The following is a 24,785-nucleotide window of genomic DNA, read 5'->3' as shown; positions in this document are numbered from 1 at the left end:
GGGCAGGTTCTCCCTCAGCGGGGGGGAAGTGTGCACTGCCGGGACGTCGCGAGCCGGAAACAGGGACCGGGGCGTTCAATCCGGGGGGGTACGACGGGGGGTAAGCTGGCGCGCGCGCTTACCGGAAGCGCGGGGTGGTGGGAGCGTGGGCTGTAAGAAGGGCGGAAGTGGCGGGGTGCGCGGCGGCCCCGAGCCCGGCCGCGAGACCGCTTCCGGCCGGGGCGGCCTTCCCGGCGTGACGTGTGCTGCGCGGAGGGTGTGGCAATGGCACCGCTCATTAATATTAATGAACGCTCATAAATAATTGATTTCATACCGTCGCTTCCCAGCCGCGGCCCACCGCCGTTGCCTACCTGCGGGCGGGTATCGCTCTGGCTCCTAGCTGAGGCAAGCGGAAGGCCGTGCCCGAGGCAGCCGCTCTCTGGTTCGCTCCTCCTGCTCCGCGGCCGAGAGCTGTCGGAAAGCGCCGGCCTGGCCTCGGCGCGGCTCCCAGCCGGCCTGGTGTGCCGATGTGTCTGCGGCTGGGTCCGCAGGCAGTGCAGCGCAAGAGGGAGGCTCTGGGTCCGGCCCGGCGGGATGGAGCGAGTCGGTTGTTGCAGATGAGCTGACCCCAAGCCCGGCTTCCAGCACCTGGGGAGGGCCCGGCCCGCCTGCCTCTTGGTGCTTGCTGGCTCCGGCGCTTCCCTGGCCAAATGCTGAACGTGTTTGTTGTGCTGACCCAACAGAAAAGACTTGACCGAGCTGGTTCTCTGCCAGGGCGGTAAACTGGACCTGCTCAGACGCAGAAGGGAACAGGAGAGCAGGGCCAGGGCCAGGCACGGAGGGGAGCTCGGTAACCTTTCCACAGCCGCAAGCTGGTGGCTCAATACTAGTACACCCCAATGCTAATTCATTTTTAATTCTTCTATTTGTAACCGTTCAGAACTCGACCCCAGAGGGGGCTGCGACTCACCCTTGTTCTCACTCGTTGAGAATTCAGTTTCATAGATTCAACCCACCTCAGTTTTGGCTGGCAGTTTCCTGCTGTCTCCCGTACACTGGCGTTACCAGGCATGTTGCTGTGCAGTGAGAGTTGCTGTGCCTGAAGCAGCAGGCAGACCCTGAGCCTTGGCTGTGGGGCAGGAAAAGGCATGAGGCTGTTCTTGGAGAAGACAGATGTTCTGCAGGATCACCAAGCCATGCTAAATTGGAGGCACCCTACAAAATCCCCAAGCCAAGCTGGCTCTGTCTCTCTTGGACTCTTTAATGTAAAGAGATTTTTTTAGATACCATCTCCTTCATTCCATCATTTGTAGCAGGGCTAACTTTGGCACTGGACCCACCTCCTAGGTCAGGTCAGATTACCTTCCTCACCTATGGTGTTGCTCCCTGGGCATTTGGCTGAGCTGTTTAATTGCTCTGACTTAAGAGAAATCTCCTTTTTTAATCGTTGCATGAGTTTTCTGCCAATTTGGCAAGCTGGAACGGCTTCTCTGAGCCAGCATGAGTAAGAGGGTGGGACCAGGGAGAGCACAACTGGAGCAGCCAGCGGTTAGATCGGCTCCGGTGATCGTGAAACCGCAACATCCGGCGCAGTGGGCAAAGGGAAATGTGGCTGCCGAGAGCCGCAGCGCCCGCCTGTCCCCACAAGGTGCTGGGGTATTGGTCATCCCAGGCAGCACAAAACTTCCTCCTGGGAGGAGCCAGGATTAGCTCTAAGCTCTTCAGCAGGAGTCACATGAAGGCAATTGTTGATTTATTTAAATAAAAGGAGTTGGCAGCCTAATCAGTTTGGAAATTAATTTCCTTGTTAATTTGGGGGTTTTGACTTGCTCATGAATATTCACAAATGCTCATCTCTGTGTTTATGGTGGTTTGTTTTTTTTTTTTTTTCCTCTGTGTAATTTATTTTTGTGATTGTCAGATCACCTCTGAAGGTGACATTTCCCTCCTCGTTCTGCAACGCAGCAAATGTATTCAATCTTATGCCTTGGAAGAGGAACTCTGGCCTGGCACCGATGTCTCTTTTGCCTCTTTGCTCCTGTAGCCTCTCAACACTCCTTTTTCTCTGTGTGCTCTCTAGAAAGAAATGAGACTGAGAGCCTATTCCAAGAAGAGGGCTGGCCTGGCTTGGTAAGCAGGACAGCTTGTCAAGATGCCCTATGCTGGACGAGAAAAAGTGGTGCTGCCAGCTGAGGACTAAGTGCTTGATTTTTTCTTACTGTGCCTAGAGTTTCGTGCTCCCCCTCCCGCCCCACACTGCCAAGCACCCTCCAGCAGCACGTGAGGCAGCATGACTAACATCTGTCAGAGACACTTGATTTCTCTTATCTCCTTAGGAGGAGGCAAAATCAGAGAAAACACGGGTGTCTGTCTGTCTCTGGAGAGTACAGCTGATCTCTTCACCTTCTTTCCCAGCTTTCTTTTGCCTCCCTTTACTGATCCTGCCTGCCCTGCCTCCTCCTGCACACCAGGGAACAGCATCCTGGCCGCCACCACTGATTTCTTCCGGTGAGGTGTGCCTGTGTCCCACGTGTATATATTCAGGGCTTCTGGCATTTTATAACATCTACCAGCTGCACTTAACAGAGGACTGCAGCTGTTATAATCACTGCTGTTGAGGGCATGAGGAGCGGTGTGGGCAGCAGGGGAGTGAAGAGGTGCCCTCCTTACCCTATGCTTGTGCACAAGGGCAAGCGTGGCTGGGCAAGTGGCATGATGCATGCGATGGAGACCCCCATACCCAGTGGCTGCTTCCAGGCTGGCTTATTTCTTCAGATAAAGTCAGCTTTGGTACAGTCTCCACCTATACAACTTGTTCAGATTGTGCCATCGCAGGGCTGGGAGCTGTGCAAGCCATGGGGTTCACCCAGCGACACTGCCAGGCCAGGCTGGGAGCTGGGAAAGGGGTGACTGAGAGAAGTTTACAACTATGTGGCAAGAAAATAAGCCAGCAGCAACATAAAGTAACTACAGGAGGTAACTGAGCCCTGGAGGGGGTGGGTGGTAGGTGGAGGTTAGTGGGGCCTCCCTCTAGGGAGCTGGAGCATGCAAATAGCACCGCTGGGTGCCTGCTTCCTACTGAGGGCACCAGCTCCTGAGAAGCTCAGCTAAGCCCCAAGTTACCATGCCAGTTGCTCTCACAGCCTTTCTAACAAGCTCTTCTATGCATCTCTGACCCAGGAGGGTTGCAAACACACACCTCCACGCTGGCTGCCTGTTCCACCTCCCATCCTTGATACCTCCTCCACAGTCACATCTGACTGTCACGTTCCCACCTCAGCTGTTCCCTTCTTTTTCTGCTCATCTGATTTCTTCCTTTCTCTACTTGCCCACCACCTTAACACAGGGCATCCACCCCTGGACCTTCAATAATGATTACACACCATCCACTCGTGGTGCAGTTGTATTCTCAGCGCTCGAACACCTTTTGTTTGCTGTGTGTAAACTACACTATTCATGGTGGCCATCCCAAAGATAGAGGTGGCACTTTGTGTTGTGGGATCCTGCTTGGCTGGCTCCTAGGGCTGGGAGACCTGGCCTGATGTGTTCAGTAAATTGCATCTGAATTTGCTGGGAGTACCTGACCAGGAGGCAGAGATAGATGGGCTTATAAGGTGTGATGATGTAGTGACACATGTTTTAAGGATGGAGGTTGTTCATTCTTGCCCAAATTTTCATCTGCTTGTGGGACAATATTAGGTTTATCCTGAAGCTGATATTTCAATCTTGTGAGTACATTTCTTAGCAAGGCGTGTTGTCCTCACTCTTTCAGGGAACTGACATCTTTTTGGCAATGGGCTGATTAACTCCCCTGGCAGCACACAGCACACAGCATTTCAGCACATCATTCCTGCCTTTTTTTTCCCGCTGCATGGAAATAGATTGCATCTTGCTTAGTAACTTCTCTGCTTAGTGTTGTTTAAGGTTTGAGAAATACACGGTAACAGAGAGTTGTGCTGCACATGTGTGCTTGCTTGAATCATAGCATTATAGTGCATGAAGCAGAAACCACACACCTGGGATGCACTTTGGAACTGGAAGCATGTGCAGCAATGATCCAATGCTTTTGCACTGAAAGAAGTAGGTCGTGCTGGAACCAGGGACATGGGGGGTCCAGGAACATGGTAACTTGGGATTGATCAGCCTTAGCCACAGGCAGAGTTCATTTGGCCACTGCAGTAAGGACAATTAGTTACCTGACCTTCTGGCCAATGTGCCACGAATACAAATCCTATCGTTTGGAGGGAGGAAATAGTACCAGTGGATGTGTCAAGACAGCCGGAGGGGCTGTGCCTGAGGACCTTCAGCACAGGGCAAAAATCATAGTCACATCAGAAATGCCTGAGGGGAATCTCTCTTGAACGGTCGCAGCCAAAGCACACCACATGTGCACAGGCAAAACTTGCTCCAGTGGGGTGATAGCTTCTCTGTGGCAGTAATGACACAACAGGATTAAACCAAAATGGATTTTATTAGATCACCACAAAAAGCCTCAAGAAGCATTTTGAACATGATTCAGCAGTGAGCCCTTCCAGCAGTGAAGGATCCCTGCAGCCTAGGCTGCATTAGCAAAAGTGTCGTCAGCAGATCAAGGGAAATTATTATTCCCATCCACTTGAGAGGTATAGGGCCCCATCTGGAGGACTACACGCAGGACTGGCTCCTCAGTGTAAGATGGGTGTTGAAGAACTGCAGCATAGCCAGCAGAAGAGCCCCACAGGAGAGGGCTGGGGGAGCTGGGTTTGATGAAGAGAGAAGGTCAAGGGGGAACCTAATTGCTGTCTGCTCCTACCTAAAGGAGAGTTGCAGAGAAGACGAAGCTCACCAGCTCACCTCCATATCTGTGTTTGTTCAAAACTGGCTGAGGAAACTGCAGTTTTGGGAGCAAAGATTTGCAGCATATCCATCAAATTCAGGGTAAGCATGCCAGGGCTGGAAAAAGGGAGCCGTATTTCAGGAAGAGAGAAAACAAAGTACTTTGGGCAGCTGCAAACCCATTAGTCTAGTCTCAATAGAGCATAAGGTTAAGAACAAATTACAGAAGGAAAACAAAATTAAAGCTACAGCAGTAAGTGGAAAATGGAATCAAATGTGGAATGGGTTTATCAACAAAAGCACTGTGTGCCCTTAACTTGATCCTTTTCTTTACCTCCTTTCCCTTACCTGGATGAAAAAAAAAGAACTCAGAAATCTAATCTAGCTGGATTTCACTAGGGCATTTAATACAGTAAAGGCTGGAAGGCAGCTGGACCAGCTGAAGGGAAAGGAATTAGTAGGAGAAATTTAGGTGCGTAAAATGCAGGGAAAGGCAGATGATGTGTGGAATCTGAAGGGAACTGCCACCATGGAGGAATGTTACTGGCCTTGGGAATATTCTGTTTGCAGTAATGGCTCTAGCTCAGCAAAAAGCAGCGTGAAAAAGAAGTTTGCTGATTAAATGCATTTAGAAGAATTACAGTTGGGAGCGGGGAAGTGTGAGGTCCTGTTCTTCGTTCCTGCTAGCAGGCATGTCTTTCACACAGAGATTCACTGGCTAGAAATGACAGAAGGAAAGACAGATCTGGGTGCATTTATCATTCACAAGATGATTATAAAGCTCTGATGCGATCACAAGGACAACAGCCTTAAAGAGATCATTACGTTAATCTTATTTAGGATGCTATATACAATTTGTCATCCATATTTGGAAGCAGTCTGAGGACTGTAAGCAGTGTGGGGAAGCCAGAATAACAGAGTCTGTCTGCGTGCCTCCCCTTTCTCCCTGTGTGAGTGGACATGGAGGGGGCTTGGCTTCTTTAGCTTAGCAAAAGGCTGAAATGGTGAACTTCTCTCTAGAAATCCATTTTATATACAGGGCTGTGCCCAGCAAAATGAGCCATTAGAGAAGGGAAAGAGCTTGGCTATGACTGAGTTGCATAGTCCCTTTTTCCTCAGAGTTTGGCTCTTTTTAAGACACAGATTTACCTCTTTCTGCAATTAGCTTTGCTTTCTTGGCAGGCAGAGCAGGATAGCACAATGAGAAGAGGTGCTGAACACAGGCCCACAGGCCCACAAACCCACATTGTCCTACCCCATCTCCTAAAGAGTTTTTCCTTCAAGGGTAAGAAAATAGTCCAAATCTTAAGTTCTCCATGCAGGTGACTGTTTGGTGTTTCTCCCACATCATGCCCACTCCCATAAGCCCTCTGAGGAAGGAAATGTGAAACCCAGGAGCTCAGAAAAGGCTTTGTTCTTTGGATAAACAAGCAAAAGCCCCTCTGAACTACATGTACCACACAGGCCTGTGCAAACAGCAGAGAGCTGAAAGGGTTTCATCCTGCTGTTTTCATCACTGAGTGTGGGGAAAGGAGTGATAGGTCCTGAACGTGGTGTACACCTGGATGGGGTTAATGTCTGACTTGTGGGGGGATGCAGTGAGGACAGCTTGCTGGCGCTTGCTTCTGCCAATGGTTTCTGAGGTTTACTTAATTTAATTGGGGGACATGAAATTGGGACAAGACCTCGGGCAATCCTCTAATTCATCCTCCTGACCCAGCGACAAGATTAAGTAAGCACAACTCATCCCTGACAGATATCTGTTGAACCTGTTCTCAACAGCCTCCAGTGACAGGTCTCCCTTGGCCAATCTAGTCCAGCGTTTTATTGCTCGATCCTTTAAAAAGCTTTTCCTACCACACAGCTTAAGCTTACACTGATGAAAATGAATCTGTGGATTTCCACGGCCCCATTGGAAAGTGCCTTTCCACTCTGACAGCGCAATCTCCCCAAAACAGCTGCATATTCTTTTTGGCAATTGCATGCACCTTTTGCCCATTCTGACTGTGGGGTTTTTTCCACAGTTTGTTTATGAGAGTTTTGTGCCTTTTGCTGTATCAAAAGCCTCAAAGTCAAGACATATCACATCTTCTGCATCCCCCTGAGGTCCACGAGGGCAGTTACCCTGTCAGACAGTGAGGTTGGATGGGCCTAACTTGATCTTGATGAATTGACATTGGAGGGAGCTGTTTTCAGGTTTGAAGAACGTGTTGGAGGGGAAGTGAGTTTGTACATGCAGCTGCTGCCTGACAGGAATGAGAAAGGGGCTTGGGGTTGTGGGAAGGTGAAGGGGCAGGAGGCAAATCCTACCAGGATAAAATGCAGTGCTGGGATACTGGGCATAACAGGGTCTAGCAGGAGCCCCTTGGGTAAGCGCCAAAAGCGTGGAAGGATGGTCTGCTACAAGTGTTTTAACAGTCTGTAACATCAGACATGCATCAAGTCTGTGCACTGTGAACCCCTCTGGAATTCATTACGGTCTCAGACACACTGCCTGGTTTTTAGAGTAACAGGCTTGGGCTGCGTCACTCTGGGTGGCTTTACAGATTTCAGCAGCTCTTGCCCTTCTACTGTATCCCAGAGTTTTCCCAGCCACTGGAGCAGATCCCTTTGGGCAGGGCTTCCAAGTTTCAGGGGAACATACTGTTCAGGGAAATAATTTTTCACATATGTTTACAACATCATCAGGGAACACTCACCAGCTGCCTCGCTTCCTCTCGCTGCACCGTGGACAGCTTATCGCCCAGGATTACTTCATTGTCCTCCTCATGCTGTAGTTCCCACAGAGCTAAGCTCAGCAGCAGTGGTGTTACCCTGTCACAGCACATCTTGCAAGCTTTCCACTGCTTCTTAACCCGTATCACATATGTGGATGCTTCTTTTTCCCTAGTTGAGGCAAGGCGTGTAGCTGTATAGCAGGAGGGAACAGCTCCTGATGAGAAACAGAGCAGGTTACAGTTTTCCCACCATCACATTCTTCTTCCCCATGCCAGCTCTATCCTTCCCTCATTCCACCTCCACCGGGGCAGGAAGTCAGTCTGCCCCTACTGCAAGAAAGCACAACTGTGGGCAGCCTCAGACTGCCATCTCCTGAGCCATGACTGCATTAGTGCTGCAGAGTACACAGCTCCAGGACACCGGGCTGAGTGGGCACCACTGAAAAGAGCCCAGCTTCCTCCTCTTTGCAGCCTCCCTTTAGGTGTTTATAGACATTGTTAAGGTCCCCCTGAGCCCTCTCTGTTCCAGGCTGAACAGTCCCAGCTCTCTCAGCCTTTCCTCATAGGGGATGTGCCCCAGTACCTTAATCATCTTAGCAGCTTTTCATTGGACTCTCCAGTATGCCAATGTCTCTCTTGTACTGGGGAACCCAGAACTGAACACAAGACTCCACGTGTAGCCTCACCAGAGCTGAGTAAAGAGGAAGGATCATTTCCCTTGACCTGCTGGCAACACTTTGTCTAATTCATCCCAGGATACCATTAGCCTTCTCTGCTGGCTCCTGTTCAACTTGGTGTCCACCAGGACCCCAGGTCCTTTACTGTAAGCTGCTTCACAGCTAGGTGGTCCCCAGCATACCATAAAATCATAGAATGCTTTGGGTTGGAAAGGGCCTTAAGATCATCGAGTTCCAACCCTCTGCCACAGGCAGGGACACCTCACACTAAACCAGGTTGCTCGAAGGCTCTGTCCAACCTGGCCTTGAACACTGCCAGGGATGGAGCATTCACCACTTCTTTTGGCAACCTGTGCCAGTGCCTCACCACCTTCACAGTAAAGAACTTCTTCCTTATATCCAACCTGAACTTCCCCTGTTTCAGTTTGAACCCATCACCCCTTGTCCTATCACTACAGTTCCTGATGAAGAGTCCCTCTCCGGCATCCAGTCAGTGCATGGGCTTGTTCCTCCCCATATGCAGGACTCTGCGCTTGCTGTTGACCTTCATGATGTTCCTGGCAGCTGATTTCTCCAGCTTATTGAGGTCCCACTGGATGGCAGCATGGCTCTCTGGTGGATCTGCTACTCATCCCAGTTTGGTGTCATCAGCAAACTGGCCTCATCAGCCATCAGTGGAGATGTTGAACAGGACTAAACCCAGTATTGTTGAGCCCTGCTGTACAAGGGGTCAGTAGTAGTTACTGGTCTCCAACTTGACTTTGCACCACTAATTACTACTCTCTGGGCCCAGCCAGTTTTCAATCCACCTCACTCTCTGCTTAGCCAGGCCATACATCAACAGCTTGTCTGTGAGGATTTTATGGGAGTCAGTGTCAAAGGCCCGACTGAAGTGGAAGTAAGCAGTAACCCCAGCTCTCCCCTTGTCTACCAGGCAAGTCATTTCATCGTAGAATGTTATCAAGTTGGTCAAGCATGACTTCCCCTTGATGAATCCATGCTGACTATTCCTGATGGTTTTCTTGTCACCCACGTGCTTGCAAATGGTTTCTGTGATTATCTGCTTGATATCTGCCTGGGGATCAAGTTGAGGCTGACTGGCCTCTTGTTCACCAAGTCCTCCTTCTTGCCCTTCTTGAAGATAGGAGTGATGTTTGCTTTCCTCCAGTCTTCAGGTACTTCTCCCAGGTGCTATGATTAATGAAAGATTATTGAGAATGGCTTTGCAATGACATCTGCCAGCTCCCTCACCACCTGTGGGTGCATTCCATCAGGATCTGATGCGGTTCTTCTGCTTCAATGGCAAGCAAGTCCAGCTGCCTGTATCTATAAATGTGTTCTGTCTGTTTGACAGAGCACTGGCCTTTTCTCATTTTGTACACTCCATCTTTATGTCACTCACATTTCACAGTGCAGTCTGGTTTCCAGGTAGGTTTCCAGTATTCAAAATGAGCACACAGTTGCTGCAAACTTGTTCCTGGGGCCTTTTGATAGACCCAGAAGCTGAGCTCCTGGATTATATATTGTTTCTCCAGGTGAAAGCACCTCAACTTTAAATATGACTTTGGGGAATCCAGAAGTTGCCAGGTATTCTGCCTGGAGGGATATGAGACCCAGAGGTACACATTTCCTGCTCAATTCATCATTGGAAACAGCAAGGCCCTGGGTCAGACTACAGCAGTTAGAGCTCTGCAGTTCCAAGTGCCTCCTTCTCATTTGGCATAGCCAGCTGCTGGGTCAGCAAGGGCACCATTCTAGGCAGAGGGCAGTTCCTATGTGTAAAAAACTATGGAGAGTAGGCAATAAATGTAAGAAATGCTGCTTGACATCCCAAAACTGCCGGGGGTCAAGAGTCCAGCACAAAGTCTGGTTAGACAAAAGGACACTGAGCAGCCTGTCTAGGGCAGAACCTGATCTGTGGGCTGCACTTTGTACTGAACCTCCTGTAAGGCGCTGCTTAGGAAAACATATCCAGCAGCAAAGACTGTAAGAAACTTATTTAAACATTAGGAGTTTCTAAAGCACTAATGGTTTAATGCAGTAAAGAAGGTGAGCTGGAAAAGGCAGCAGCATGGATAATTGGGGAGAGGTGTAGAGAGGGAGTCCCTCTGGCCATTAAATAAAGGCTTCTGTGCTTGAAGTTTCTGCAATCACCATGTATTAAAACTGCAAAAATTTTCAGTCCTGGCTCTTGTGTGCATCTCTGTGGCCCTGTTGGTAATCCTGGTCTGAATTCCCTGCTCTTAATATGGAGAGCCCAGGATGGGGCTGAAGCTCACGGCAACCTCCTAGCCTCCTTCACCTTAGACACAGCAGCCTCCATGGTAGAAACAGCATGACTTCAACTGCTCAAAAGGGCAAACAGCTTGCTGCTGCCAGGGATCGCATGAATCCTCCTCAGCTGTGGGAGAGCCAAATCTGCTGGACTAGCTAAACTTCTGCTGGAGACTGCTGTCCCCCACTCCTGTGCCTTGCAGTGCAGTGGGTTGGGGTGTGCTCTCTCGGCCAACACTGGGGCTGTTCTTCCCAGAGCACTGATGTGGTTTTATGAGCTGATGCCTGCCTGCCAGTTCTTCCTTTCAGTGCTGTTGCAGAATTGCCTGGTGAAATCTTTACCCCAGGACATCCTTATCACATGTAACATCCTCTGTCCTTGGAAGTGCTGCACTGAAAAGTGCCTGGGTATCCCATGGACAGAAACGTTTTGCCTTTCATCATGGTGATGGGAGTCAGACATTCCCACATGCCTGCCCTCAAGAGACTGGCTCTCCCCTCCTTGCTCACCCCCTCCAGTGCTCACAGTCCTGCAGCGTGTCCCAGGTAATGCTGCCTCCAGTCATCAGAGAACACTCTATACTTGACTCAGTGAATGCAGAGGGAGAGCTGGCAGTCCCTGTGGCAGAAGTAAGTTTGCCTGGGCATGCACTTTAACTCTAAATGTCCTGTTTTTCCACAAGTTTGCGTTTTGATGAACATAATGTTCTGGGAAGGAATGAGCTATCACCAAGCAACATTAACTCTGTGTTAACAAAGGTTTTTGACATTGAATTTAAGCCTGAGGACAATGCTGGCACAAGAATAAATTCTCACAGGCTGGGCCATGGGTACACTGAGGTTGGAAATTAGAAGGAGCTTGCTTCCTGCCAGTGCAAGGATCTGGAACAGCCTTTCAGCAGCATCAGTGAGGCCAGGAGGCTGAACTTGTTTTGGGAAGACTGGAAGTCTCTGAGCAAGAGTGTGCAATGGGGCTCTCACAGGCCAGGAGATCTCTGCCAGTCCTCCTTATGCAACTGCAGGACATTTTCATGACAACTTTGCTCTTACAAGCCAAGCTTACAGCTTGCTTACAGCACAAGCCAAGCCAGGTGCCCGAGGCTCACCTGGAAATGTTGCTGGCTGAGCCTGTGGCGATGCTGTGCTGGGGACACTGCAGAGAGTGCTGCAGGGCTGCAATTACCCAGTGAGTGCTGGATGCACATCCTGGCCGCCTCCAGTGCACAGCACAGAGATTGGAGGGGACAGTGTGTGACAGGCAGGACCAGAACTGATTGCCTCAGGAGGTGGCTGGGTGTCTTGCAGATCTGAGGGCATTTCTGATGAGTAAAAGAAGGCTCCTCATCACAGAAGCCCAGGGGAGCGTGTGCCCTTATGAGCTGGGCACTCTGGGGCTTTGAGGCAAGCTCCTCTATTGTCTTCACTCATCTTTTCAACTGAGGCTTAGTACGCAGCCTGAGTACCCATCATTCACCCCCTTCCCAAAGAGGGCAGTCAGTTGGATGAGACCAGCTTGGCACAGGATGGCAAAAGGGGATGAAAGAAGGGGATCCCCCAGGAGCAACTGTCAAGGAAAGACGTCAGCAGCAGTCACAGGCCAGCCACAGGCTGGGTGCTGCAGTGAACCAGCTGCAAGTGCCTTGGAGCACCTCCTGCCTCGCTTCCTCCTACTGGCAGCTCTGGACACCAGCAGCCCTGGACACCAGCAGCCCTGGGACATAGCACACAGCTCCCAGCCATCCCTGCCTCTAAGCACCCATCTACACTCAACTGCCCAAAGCAGAAATCCTTCCATCCTTCACTGCCTGGTCACAGTGGATTATACAAGGCAGGGATAAAATGGGAGTTACAGTAAACTTGGTTTTGTTGAGAGTGGTTGACTCTCTTTTCTGTTCTTCATTTTAGTAGAAGATTAAGGCATTGCCAGAGTGATGTGCACATCTTCCTCAATAGTGAAGGTTAAGGGTTTCAAGCCTAGCTGCTGACTCATAACCAGGCAGAAAAGAAAAAATTAGCATGAAAAATGTTGCTGAAATGGCTTGTATGTGATCAGAGATCAGTGTAGATATTGTACTGCTGCCTGTGTTATGGCTGGTGCGTTTAGTAGATGTTTTTAATGAAATCTGATCTTTTAAGAACACGGAGCACCTGTAAGTAGAGCATTTGCCTGTATCTGCAGATTCACTGCCATAGAAGGCATGTCTTTAAGAAACAAGGTACTTCAGAAAGCAACTTTAATTCATGGAGTTATAACATTATACTTTTTTCTGAGCCTGGATGCTGTTGGACATTTTAGTTAGCTATTGATCCACTGGATGACATTTTGTTGTTCAGAGTCTAGCCTGGCTCTGCAGAGATTTAAAATCATCCCAGGACCCTTCTTGGACATGAGTTTGGTGTTCCAACTTCCCCATTAGATACTTGCTCTCTGACTGCACTGGCAAAATCAGCAGAGGCCTGGAATGTGACCTTCATCTAAGCCACATCACCTCCAGTGCACGCTGCCTCTGGATCAAGGCAGAGGCAGGCAAGTGAGGCTCAGGCTGATGCTCCAGAGATAGCTGGAAGGATCAGGAGAGTTGGTGAGTGCTCAGCCTAAACAATGGCTTCCGAGTGAGAGTTGTGATCAGACTCAAATTAACTTCAAAATATGCACAGGAACACAAGAAGCAATTTGCATAAGACGTCACATGGAGTCAGTCGCCTGCAATTTCACATATTTAAACAAAATACAGTAAGCACAGCTCGGGTGGGTATGTGAAATCAGTGCAGCAAACTGTGCAGGGAAATGACCTGGAATTACCACAGAAGAAAACAAACGGCAGCAACCACCCAGGATGCAAAGTCAGCTCAGAAATTGTGAAACACCAGCCTCTTTCTTCATCTGCCATCCTGATAGATGCTTGCATTCACATTATCATTACATGAGCTTGAGCTACTTTTCACCAGGCCCTTCTGGTGCAGAGGATGGTGCTCACTGTATCATGTCAGAGTCACTCCTTCACATTTGCATCCTTGGCTTCATCTTTGCAAAACACTTTTCTCATGCGTCATTCTTCCTGAGCTTTGCAGTGCATTCATCTCCGAGTCTGAGGAACTCCTCTCTCATCATGCACCACTCCAGGTGGTGCTGGTCTTGCCCTTTAGTGGTAATTGTCAAAGGCCAATATAATGGCTCTGGGAGCCCAAGGGCAGATACCAACGGCATCATTTTTGGTGATCTCAGCACTGTGTGTGGTCAGAGTGCAATCCCTGTGGCTTAGTTCTTGGTGTCTCTGTATATCAAATGACGTGGCCTCCACTCCAGCTCCTGGAAAATGACGACCAAAAAATTGACATTAGAAAAGGAAGTTGGCAAGAAAAGGGAACAACATCCCTTAAGTGGGAATGCATCATCCTTCAGGGCGAACATCAGGAGGGCTGAGACCTTTAAACCTGAAAAAGGGACTTTTACCCCTTGACTTACATTTTAGGACAATCCTGTATGCCTGACACATGGGCTGGATCCGCACTGCAGTAGTGAGGCTGAGCTCTGATGGCTGAACCATGAGCATGGACAGTTGCATCTGCTTACCCTTCCCTCCTGAGGTGGCAGGCAGGGGAGGATCCAGCTGCTGCTCCTGAGGCACCTGGAAGGATCAGGAGAGTTAGGTAAGTGCTTCAGGCTAAACCAGGGCTTCGGGATCAGCATCACTCCAGTCCCCATGGGCTCCCAGACCCCTGTTTCACCCATCTTGTCTTCATTTACCCTAGCTCTTTTAAAGCCTCCTTGTTCTCAATTTCCATCCTGATCCCTTCCTGTGACCCTACTTCCCATTCCTGTCCCTTCTTTTAATCCTAGCTACAATTTCTGGTTCTGCCCACTCTCTCTTCACCCTGCCTTTTCCTATCCTCCCTCATGTTCCCGCTCCCTCATAACTCTCTTTAGGTTTTTGCTCCACAGCTTCAGCTCTTTGTATTTTAGTTAGGCAATTTGCTTCTCTCTGCAGGACTGCCTGAGCATCAGCAAAGAACTGTCACCAAAACCCTGGAAGAGGCATTGTTGTGCTTTGTCACCATTTCATCCCAGCCCTCCTCTAACTTGCAGGTACTAGGGGAAAATCTGTCTCTTCCTCATTTGCTGCACTCAAAATTACTGCACCATGCAGTTAGCTACAAGTAAGCTGGCCCGTGTGAGTAGCTACAAGAAACCACAATTTAGCCAAGGACAGTCTTTTTGGTCTTCAGTTTTGTCATGGAGGCCATGGATGCTTGGTGTAAGAGAAATCTCACTGTAAAGGAAGGAATGACACCTCTCTACCACCTCTTACAGTTCCTGCTGTGTATCCAGCCAACACAAGGTAATGCTAAACAGAGCCTCAGCCTTCATTTGCTTGATGTTCACTCACATGCAATATGTCACACAAGAAAGGAGCTGGCAAAGCAGAAAAAGGCATTAGAAAGAACCGTTTCAGGCTTAATATCTCACATTTCGTCCTGGTATTGCCAAGTGGGTCTGAATCAATGTAATGAGACTGACACAAGCCTCCACTGTAGTTTAAGCACTGCAGGCATGTTTTGGTTAATAAATACATTCAACTATTCTGGTTTAGCAGTAGCAGTCACTTTTTCTCCTTCTTAGTAGCTGGTGCAGCGCTGTGTGTTTGACTTTTGGCCTAGGACAGTACTGATAAAACTGATGTTTTCAGTTGCTGGTCAAAATGTTTACTCTGACCAAGGACTTTGTGAGTCTCATGCTCTGCCAGGGAGTAGGGAAAGCCGGGAGGAAGCAGGGAGAGGACACCTGATCCAAACTAACCAAAGCAGTATTCCATACCACAGTACATCATGCCCAGGATGTAACTGAGAGTTACCCAGAAGGGCGAGAATGCTGCGGGGTGGGGGGTGAGATATCGGTCGGTGAGATGTTGTATTCTCTTCCCTTGTTATTTCCTTTATCATTATTATTATTGGTGGTAGCAGTAGTGATTTGTGTTATACCTTAGTTATTAAACTGTTCTTATCTCAACCCGTGGGAGTTGCATTCTTTCGATTCTCCTCCTCGTCCCTCCAGGAGCGGGGGGAAGAAAGGGTGGGGGGGGAAGTAGAATGTGTGGTTCTAATTTACAGCCTGGGCTTAAACCAAGACAAAGCTGTGTGCACTCACAGTGCACTAACCTGGCTAGACTGAATGATTCCCCTGACAGTAGCAGAGGACACCCTCCACTGACTGCCCCTTGGGTTGGGAAGGGCGCAGAAACCTCCTACTTTATGGGTCACTTTACCAGGTCTCAGATGGTACCTGAGAGAATTGCAATGCCTGTCCAAGCACCCTTCCTCAGGCAACCTAACTGGGGAACCAACCGTCTCTTCAGCCAGGCCAGGCTATAATGGAGATTTTACCAGTGCATGCTGTAGACATCAAACTATGCTCTTCTGACATTCAGAAAATGAGTCAGCCAGGCTTGCTTGCTTGCTTGTTTGTTAAACCCTTGTGGTATGTCCAGGCGTTGATGAAGTCTGGCCTTCAAACTAGATGGGCTGGCCTAAAGCATCTACTCTCCTGCCACTGGAACTCTAATTAGGAACCACAGAGATGCAGGACAGGGCCCCAGAGCAGAAACTGGCATTTCTTTCCCTGCCAGATCCCTTGTGGGGATTGATCTGAAGCTGAAGATGGTTTTGCTTGTATTCTGGTCACTCCCAGATAAAGCTGGGCTTTGGATCAATGTGGAATGCGTCACTGAATGGCCTATTATTCACTGAGTGCAATGTGCACTCAGAGACACAGCAGCCCTCAATAAAGATTCAATTCTGCCTCTGAGGATCAAAGCAGGAGTGAACCAAAGGAACTACTCAACTTCCTTTACATGATGCTGAAATGAGTGGTTGCTTGTTTCAGGGCGACTCTTTATGGCAGATTCAAGTTGTGCATTGCTCCTAATTAAATGGCCATCTACACAGCCACATCCCCTTAGAGGGTGTGGAGATACCTCTAACTTAAGCTGTCCATCTTCTCTGCACTGAGGCTTACACTTGAGTTAGCACAGCTTGTACATGCTGCCATGCCCAGTCCACACCATGGCTCCGAGGAGCACAGGGATGGCCACAGCTCCACGGTGCTTTCCCACACTGTCCTCATTGCCCATAATGTCAGTCTGGCTCTCTTGCAGGGTGCACTGCGATGGCACATCAAGCGTGAATAACCAACAGGACAGACCTGGGGAGTTGGGCAGAGCAGGAGCACACGGAGTCCTAACATCCAGCCCCAACTCTGGAGAAGCTCCTTGAGCAGGGGAGGCAAATGAGTGCTGAGCTTGCTGCCAAATCCCTGCACTGACAGGCGCTTTCAGCTGATAGTTGCCTGGGTTGGGTTTTTTTTCCCTCTCATAATGGGATAATTTATTGCAGGTTATAGAAGGCACTCAGCTGGAGGGAATCCCAGCTTTGGGAGATGTTTTCATAATGTTTTTTCTGAAGTACTTTCTTTCTCAGGAAATCACAGTGGTCAGCGATGCCTCATGCTGGTTTTTGACCATTTGTTGGGTGATTTTCATATGTCTTGATGTGGTTGTAGTTTTTAGGTGGTTTTCTTTTATTTAAATGGTTGCATCCATTTCTCCTATCTCTGCTCCCTTCATTCAGCATGCAGCTCTTCATTCTAGCTTCCTGCTGGAGAACAGGATGCTGGGGAGATTGCTAGGGAAGGAGACAAAACTGGAGACCAAGAAAGAGGGGAGATGCTGGGGAAGGAGGCAGGGCTGGGACCAAACTAGAAGGGTGGGCAACAGTGATGTAGAAGGGAGTGGTGATGGGAAGGGACTAGTCCAGGAACTCTGTGTTTCAGGAAGCCAGAAGGAAAAAGGGGCAGTTTATGTTGCTTCTCCTCTGAGGTATGAAGAGAGTCCTGGTGAAGAAAGGGAATGTCTGAGCGCCTGCAGCCTTAGCCTGTGCAGAGAGTGCATCGGAGGAAAAGCATCTGATGACAGAGAAATCAGCAGGAAGGGCTGAAGCTCTGGCTGGAAGCACATGAGGTTAGTGCAAGACATTTCACTGCACTGATGAGTACAGGAGTCTGTAATGTCAGCACAGTAAGAATTTATTGCCTCCTCACTGAAGTCTCTTCAGCCTACTCAGCCCCAGAGTTGCTGTATATGCTTGTCTGGAGAGGATCAGCCAGGGCAGCAGGTGACCAGCCACCTAAAGCAACAGGGGTGAGGGATTCCATCCTCACATACCTGACATAGGGGCAGAAGAGATGCCATTAGCCTCTTCAGCTCACAGAGATCATGCCCAGGGCACAGGGTGCCATGCGGAGGGGTCTGGCTCTCTGCAGGCAGTGGTCCTGGGTCCTTCCAGTGGGCAGAGGCTCCAGGACAGGGCTGGTCTGGGCACCCTTCTCCTTCCCTCAACAGTAAAGCAGAGGATCCTTCCAATACCTGAAGGACTTGGACACCAAGTGTGCAGAGGCAACATGGGCCAGGGACCATTCCCAGCACCCAGAAACCCTCCTGCCATTGCTGAGGAGTGGCCCTTCGGAGTGGCCACTGTGCCTGGTGCTGGTCTCCAGCATCCCCTCTGCACTCACCCCAGCACCAATCATGCCGAGGCTTGCAAAGTGGAGGAGTTGCAGGAGACAAGGATGCTTAATTACAGAGCAGCCCTGGAAACCAGCAGCAGCAGCAGCACTGTGGCCAGGAGGGGAGGCAGCAGGGCTGTAAATAGAAATTGCGGAGGCAGCCGCGGGGAACAGTGAGGGAGGCTTCTGCGCCTGCATTGCTCTGTCTCCCACCCTTCCCCTCAGCTTCTCTCACTCTCCTGGCCACCCTGGCTCCCAGCACGAACCTGCATGTGACAAGAAGCCCCAGAGCGTGGCTGGGATGCAGCAGCTCCGGAGGCAGAACAGCTGCTCCGGGTGGAGAAGTGGGTGTGCAAGGCCTCCTCCATCAGGGGCTACCTCCTGCGGAAATGTATGAGGGTTAAAGAACCTCCTTGGCCAGCAAGAAGACCAAGGCAAGATGGATGTGGGTCCAACTGGCCCTGCCCGCCACCGCAGAAGAGACTGTGGTGTGCCAGATATCTGAGCTCCCATTCCAGTGGGGTCTGCCTAAGGTGAAGTCCCTCTCATCCCACCCGGACATTGCAGCCTCTTCCACAGCAGCAAGAACTGTGCTTTCAGTATTTTGCAAAGGTTTATTTAAAAATGTTGAAACTAACATCCCACAAGAATTGAATATTTCACCACGAGGAGAAGAGAAATCCTACAAAAATATATATCACAGCACACAAGGGCAGGGGAGGGGGAAGAGCGAGACTGAGCGGGAAAGCAGGAGGGAGGACAGAGGGGAGGATGGGAGCCGCAGCAGAACGAGACTGAGTGGCAAAGGGAGAACAAGAGAGGAGTGAGGAGAGCGAAAGAGTAGGAGAGAGGAGATAACCAGGAGAGAGACCATGGTACAGGACAGGCATGGGAAGCAGGAAAACAGTGGGAGAGGAAAAACAACAGGAAAAAAGGAGTAGAGAGCAGCAGTTGGTGGAGGAAGGGCCCCCCCTCTATGATCTTGCCAAGGCAGGTCCAGGGCTACAGTGAAACATCAGCAGGGATGCAACTGGGGAGCTGGAGTTTGGCCCAGGGCTTTTGTGCTGCAGGACTCGGCTCTAAGGCTGTGCCATAGACGTGGTTTGTCAGAGCGAAAAAACAAAACCACAGTTTAATTCAAAACAGTCTGGAGGTGATTGTGTTTAAGAACTTGCAGGGAATGAACAAACCGCTCCTTTCCAAGCATTTTTCCTTATCTGGAAAGGGAGTGGGGAATGAAAGGACCAGATTTGCAAGGGCACTTAGGTGCCATTGAGGAAGAGGTAGATAGCCCTCTCAGAAGTTGTGGGGTACTTGGCTGGATGTGAGTCCCTGGAAACTGGACCAGAAGAGTGGTGCGGAAGCACACACTGGAGGTGTGCTCCCTTGCCTACCAGTTGCAAGCAACAAGATGGGAAAGCCCAAGCAGAATTTGGCTTTGTGACCATACCACTGCTGGATAAACAGGGGGAGACTCCAGTTCCTGCTCCAAAACAATACAGGGCAGAGTGGAGAGATTCTCCCTCAGGTCTTCCCACTGCACTCACAAGAGAAACCACCCTTGTGTTAACAAAGCCAGGACCCTCCAGGAGCTCAGCAGAGATATGGTTCTTTCAACTCACCCAGCCCACCTGGACGTTCCCTTTCAATTGCACAGAAATGTTGGGCAGGCTCAGCCCAAAGCCAAGAACATTTCCAGTCAGTTTTCCCACACACCTTTCTCTAAAATTTCCACTGGAAAAAATGAATCCAGATCTTTCTCCTCCAGTCAGGTAGAAGACAATGAAACCTGATGGGTTGTGACTGAGAAGGTGCTGGCCTCTGCCCTCGTTTGGTACTTGGTGCTGTCAATCCATCTGTGTGTGCATCTCACAGACTGTTAGCCTGTGCCAGGGAGGACACTGTGGGCATGCTCTGGCTCCAGTCTGCATAGGGGAAGATGGTTTGTAAAGCTCCAGCCATGGAGAAAACAGATCCAGTGAGATTATTTATTGACTGGAAGAAGCTGGTGTGTCCACATGTGTTTCGAATGTTTTGTTCCACAAACAAAGAGTAGCAATGGACATTTGGGCAGGACAATGAAGGTGTTTCCCTTACCTAAGCTGTTTTATGAGAGAGAGTAAATGACTCTCATAAAGACATATTTGACTAGAAAAAGTGGTCTTGGAAAAGATGTTTAGCATATCCAAGCTTCTGTCATTGTAAGAGTTTTCTCTACCGCATTCCCCAGCTTCCCCCTTACCACAGTATCCGTGAAAGGCTTCACTCCCTGAAGATACAAAAACAGAGACATGTTAAAGGGGGAGAAAAAAACCCAAACCACCAAAATCTGATTTGTTTGCGGAGTTCACAAAAGCCAGGCCAGCAGAGCACAGCGCTTCCCCACATCGAGTGTTGGAGAACGTTTTCACTACGCCTCCTGCAGTGCCCTGGCACTTTCTTACAGACCTTCTCCCCATTCAGCGTGTGGAAAGGGAAGGTCCAAGGACAGCCCTTGAAGTGGTAGAGTCTAAACTCTGGCCTTGTTTCAACAAACACTATTGATCAAAGAGCAATCTAATAATCTGGCCTGGAAGATTACTTAAACCAGTTCAAGGCATTATATTGTAAACTGCAAGCAATAAGCAGTGCAGCCTCTTGCAGACTGCATGCAGATATCCTTCCCCAATGCTGATGTGCCAGCAAGAGCGGGATCAGTGGGCAGGAACAGTCATCTGCCCCCTTCTTTGCCCATCCGCAGCTTGATTGCCCACCAAAGCCTTGAATGGAGCCTGAATAATGAAAAGGCTCAGTAATAGATCGATCTGCAGTAAAGCAATAATATCGCTTGCTACAAGTGGAGGCTCAACCTGAGCTTAGACTTGAGACCTCCAGAGTCCTTTTCCACCTACATCTTTCAGCCATTCTGTGCTTTTAATAAGCCAGTAATTTTATTTGACCTGTCATTTTCACCAAATCTCTACTGTTTTTTGCAAAGCTTATTGCAATTCACACTCTCATTTAAATGTCCTTCACGGTGAGTCAGATGAGACTGGAAATCACCTAAGAGTTCAGCTGGGTAAATGGGCAGAACCAGGCCTCTCAAGAAATTCCCTGTGCTTTGTCCTATAAAGAACAGGCTTTTACTGCAGAGATAAAAGATGAAAGAGCCATTTCCTTTTCTCCAAGATGACTTTTGTCAGGGATCTTGTATTAGAGCCTTCATATTGTGGGTGAGTTTCCTGTCTCTGGCCACATCAGTGCAGCAGCTGAAGGTGTTTGTACAGTATAGGGGCAACTTCACTAAAATCTGCATTGTATCAGTTCAGTGGCTGTCATTGTGGAGTCTGTGATCACAAAAGCTAAGGGAGAGCAACTATTGTCATTAAGCTGAAATTTGCCATTCCACCCCTCCTCAAAGTGACACCCATGGGTCCACACATTGGAAGAGGTTGAGACACACTGATCTTGCTCACACAAGTGACTGACAGTGTGACTGCTGGCCTTACAGACCACCACAGCCCTGAAGTACATGCCCAGGCAACCAGTTAGCACCGATACCTGTGCCACTAGTTTTGTTCCCCAACCAAATGGGGCATAACTTAATGAAGGTTGTCCTTTCTCTCATGCCCTTGGTGAGCGTTGCCTCATGGGTCTCCAGTCACCTTGCATTCCAGGAGAGATATACCAGCAGTACGTGGCAACCCTCCAAATGCTCCCAAGGTCAAGTCTAAACTGCTCTTTGTCATCCCAGGTGTAGAGAGTCACGGCTGCTGCTTGTTGCCTGTGGCATGAGTGTCTGAATGCAATTCCCTACCTCAGCCCATCAACCTTAAGTTCCTCATGCCCAGCAGCATCTGCATGCCATGCGCATGCCATGCTTCAGCTGCTTCAGCAGTATCCCAGTGTACAGGATGCTTCCTAAACAACATGCTCGGCAGAGGGCTTCGCTTGAGATTTTCTGAAGAACATCACCATAGAAGGATGCTCTTCAGGAAAACTTTGCTGAAGCAGACTGAGGGGTGGAAGGGGACAGCAAGGAGGCTTCCAAGAGATCGAAACATTTGGAAAGCTAAAGGAACCTTTTCCAACTTTAGCTGGCAAGAGAAGTCGCAGGGGGAGGAACTGAGAGAAAAAAATTTGGGACAGAGAGATGATGAAAGATAAAAGCTGAAGAGAAAAAACCTGAAGAGTGTTAGGCAGAAAAATGTGAATATCTTCCATCTAGAGGGGAGATAAAGTTTCCTTCAAGGAAGCGGGTTGCTGAGGGGGCCCAGGTGCTGTGTGAGCCTCTTCTGCCCAAGCTTCACCCCTTCTTGAGACCCTCGGAAGGGCCAAGGCCTCAGGAACAAAAGACCCTGCCACCAGCTGAGTCCCAGCTGAGCGGAGACCAAGCCCCAGGGGGCAATCCTGCAGCCACTGAACTCCAGACGTTCACTTCAAAACACACGACGTAGGAAGGGACACACAGAGGGGTTAGGGCCCATGGGGACAGGGGTACGCCTTTCCACCTTGCCTACCCCCAATGCCAGGCATGCACTGGTGAGAGAGTCATGGAGATCCAAGTGTTTGTGCTAGGAGACAGGCCAAGGAGGCTGAGATTTCACACCACCACCAGCTCTCTTCCCTCCCACCACCCTGCTCTCTCATCACCCTGTCCTAAGTGGGCTGGGGGGGGGTCCCCAACCTTCCCCCAGCAGGAGGCTAATGAGGCCCAGCTTGTCCATTTGCCCAGGCACATCCTGGTGGAGTTAGTTAATGATGGTGGTGGTGTGGTAGTGGTAGGCCGTGGCACAAGGAGGTTGTTTATTCCTGGGGTAGCAGAGGCGGCGGGAGGCTGTGCTCGCCAGCTGTGACAGGAGGTGTGGGGAGCCAGCTCTGCTTCTCCCGTGAGCATCACAGGTTCACCAGTGGGATTCTGGAGGGAAAAGGGAATCGGAAATGAATTAGCAACAGGCACTCACGCTGCTCCACCGCTAACAGAGCGGCACCTTTGTCCTGCTCAGCCTGCCTGTCCCCTGTCCCCTGCCGACACCTCCTGCCCTGGCTCACCGGCCACTCACCGGTTCAGCTGGAAGGCTGTGCTCTTCCCATGGCCCCCCAGTTTCTCCTGGCCCTGCCTGGATTCCTCCGCCTCTGGTGTGGGGGCCAGGGAATCACTGTAGGGCCCCAGGATACTGACGGTGGTGGGGGAGAGGTCTGCGAGGGGCTGCTGGCTCTCCTGCTGCCTCCCACTGCTTTGCTGCCCCGAGTGGCGCCGGCGTTTCTGGTTGCGGTCCCAGCTTTGGAGAGAGACAAGGGGTGAGGTAAAGAGTGCCTGTCAGACACTAGCCAGCCCTTGGTGATGGAGAGGTTCATGGGACCCCGCTATGCTCAGCGTTAGAGTTCAGCCATGTGCCAAACCTCCCAGGGCTTGAAGCACCAGATCTGCACCCTTGGGACAAATGTGTCCCAAGCCCACAGTCCTCCTGTCCACCCATCTGCAGACACCAGCATCATGACAGCCTCCATCAGTGCAAACCCCACTCACCAGAACTTGAATATGATCCCGGTGGCAACTAGGACAATGATGATGGAGATGGTGATGGTGACATACAGCTGGGGGTCCACACCTGCGAGAGAGAGCAGGAGAGAGGGGGTGTGACGGCCACTGCCACCAGGCCCTGGAGAGCAGCAGTGCAAAAGGAGGTTCCTACTGGGGACCCCATGAAATCTGCACAGGGACCTGCCCCTGCAGCGTGAGGGTGAAAGAAGCAAAAGTCAGATTTACCTTCCCCCCGGGGCCCAAACAAGAAGGGCCGCAGGGTGGCCGGTGTCTCACGCAGGTTGAGCCCCGCGTTGTGCAGGAGCGAGTGGGAGTTGGGCTGCGCCGTTGCCATCCCATGCGGCGAGACGAAGGTGTATCCCAGCGGCGGGAAGCCTGGGTTGGCAGAGTTGACGTCTCCTCCGTCCTCATCCGACACCGTGGGGCCCCACACAATGGCCCAGGGGTACTGGGAGGAGGGCATGCCGTCCTCAAAGCCGGAGGGGGTGGCCGGGCGGGCGCCCGCCGCCTGCCGCCTCAGCCGCACGACGTGCCGCAGCTCTCCCCCCCGCGGCGGCAGGGCTCGCTGGCGCGGGCCGAGGCGGGAATCCCTCTCCGGCAGCGGGGTCCTGTCCCAGATGCAAATGGACCGTGAGGCTGAGGTGCTCCGACGGGTGCAAAGAGGCCGAGGGGCTACGGAGCCCCGAGAGCGAAGAGACCAGACGCCGGGAGGAGGGACAGTCGAGACCAGGAGGAGGAGATGCCAAAGCTGCAGCGAGTGGATGCAGAAGAATGGAGGCATCCTGCTGTGGGGTCGGGGCAAGGAAGAAGAGAGCTATATCTGAAATGTCCCTCCTGTCGAAAGGACAAGCCCGGAGCAGCTGGGAGCATCCCACCACCCACACTCCCGTTGTCTTCCCGTGTTGCCAGTGAGCGTGGGAAGCTGTGAACCTACCAGGCACTGGGCTCCATCTCAGATGCCACAGCGTCTGTGCTCAGCGAGGATCCTGTCTCATCTTCTTCACTGGGAAACAAAAGTGCGAGGTGTCAGTGTCCCCTCACCCAGCAGCAAATGCTATCTCCCTGGAGGCAGTGTGTGCCACCATGTGCAAGCTCCCTGTTGGAAAGAGCACCTGGGCATCCATGCACCCACATGTGCACCCTCTCCTGCTTTCGTGCTCTCCTGCTCAGGGGTGCACCGTGCCCCTGACCCCAGTAGTGCACAGAAACACACACGTTAGCATATGCACACAAAAGCA

The 24,785-nt window shown here is 50.6% G+C and overlaps 1 protein-coding gene and 1 long non-coding RNA gene across 2 annotated transcripts; one reads left to right on the top strand and one right to left on the bottom strand.

The window, feature by feature from the left end:
• Positions 1-9: 9 nt before the first annotated feature.
• On the top strand, positions 10-1,765 carry LOC308218277. Its single transcript, XR_013956354.1, has 2 exons — positions 10-100; positions 330-1,765. It is a non-coding gene; the product is annotated as an uncharacterized lncRNA (long non-coding RNA).
• A 21,133-nt stretch (positions 1,766-22,898) lies between these two features.
• Positions 22,899-24,498, bottom strand: PIANP (PILR alpha associated neural protein; the record flags this gene model as incomplete). Its single annotated transcript, XM_080613930.1, has 5 exons — positions 22,899-22,920; positions 23,066-23,284; positions 23,533-23,614; positions 23,773-24,332; positions 24,482-24,498. The coding sequence occupies 5 exons, from the start codon at positions 24,496-24,498 to the stop codon at positions 22,899-22,901; spliced, it is 900 nt and encodes a 299-aa protein (XP_080470056.1).
• Positions 24,499-24,785: the final 287 nt, after the last annotated feature.

This window comes from Psittacula echo, assembly GCF_963264785.1.
Source record: "Psittacula echo genome assembly, chromosome: 3".
Classification (NCBI taxonomy): Eukaryota; Metazoa; Chordata; class Aves; order Psittaciformes; family Psittacidae; genus Psittacula; species Psittacula echo.
This window is presented reverse-complemented; position numbering and strand designations above follow the sequence as displayed.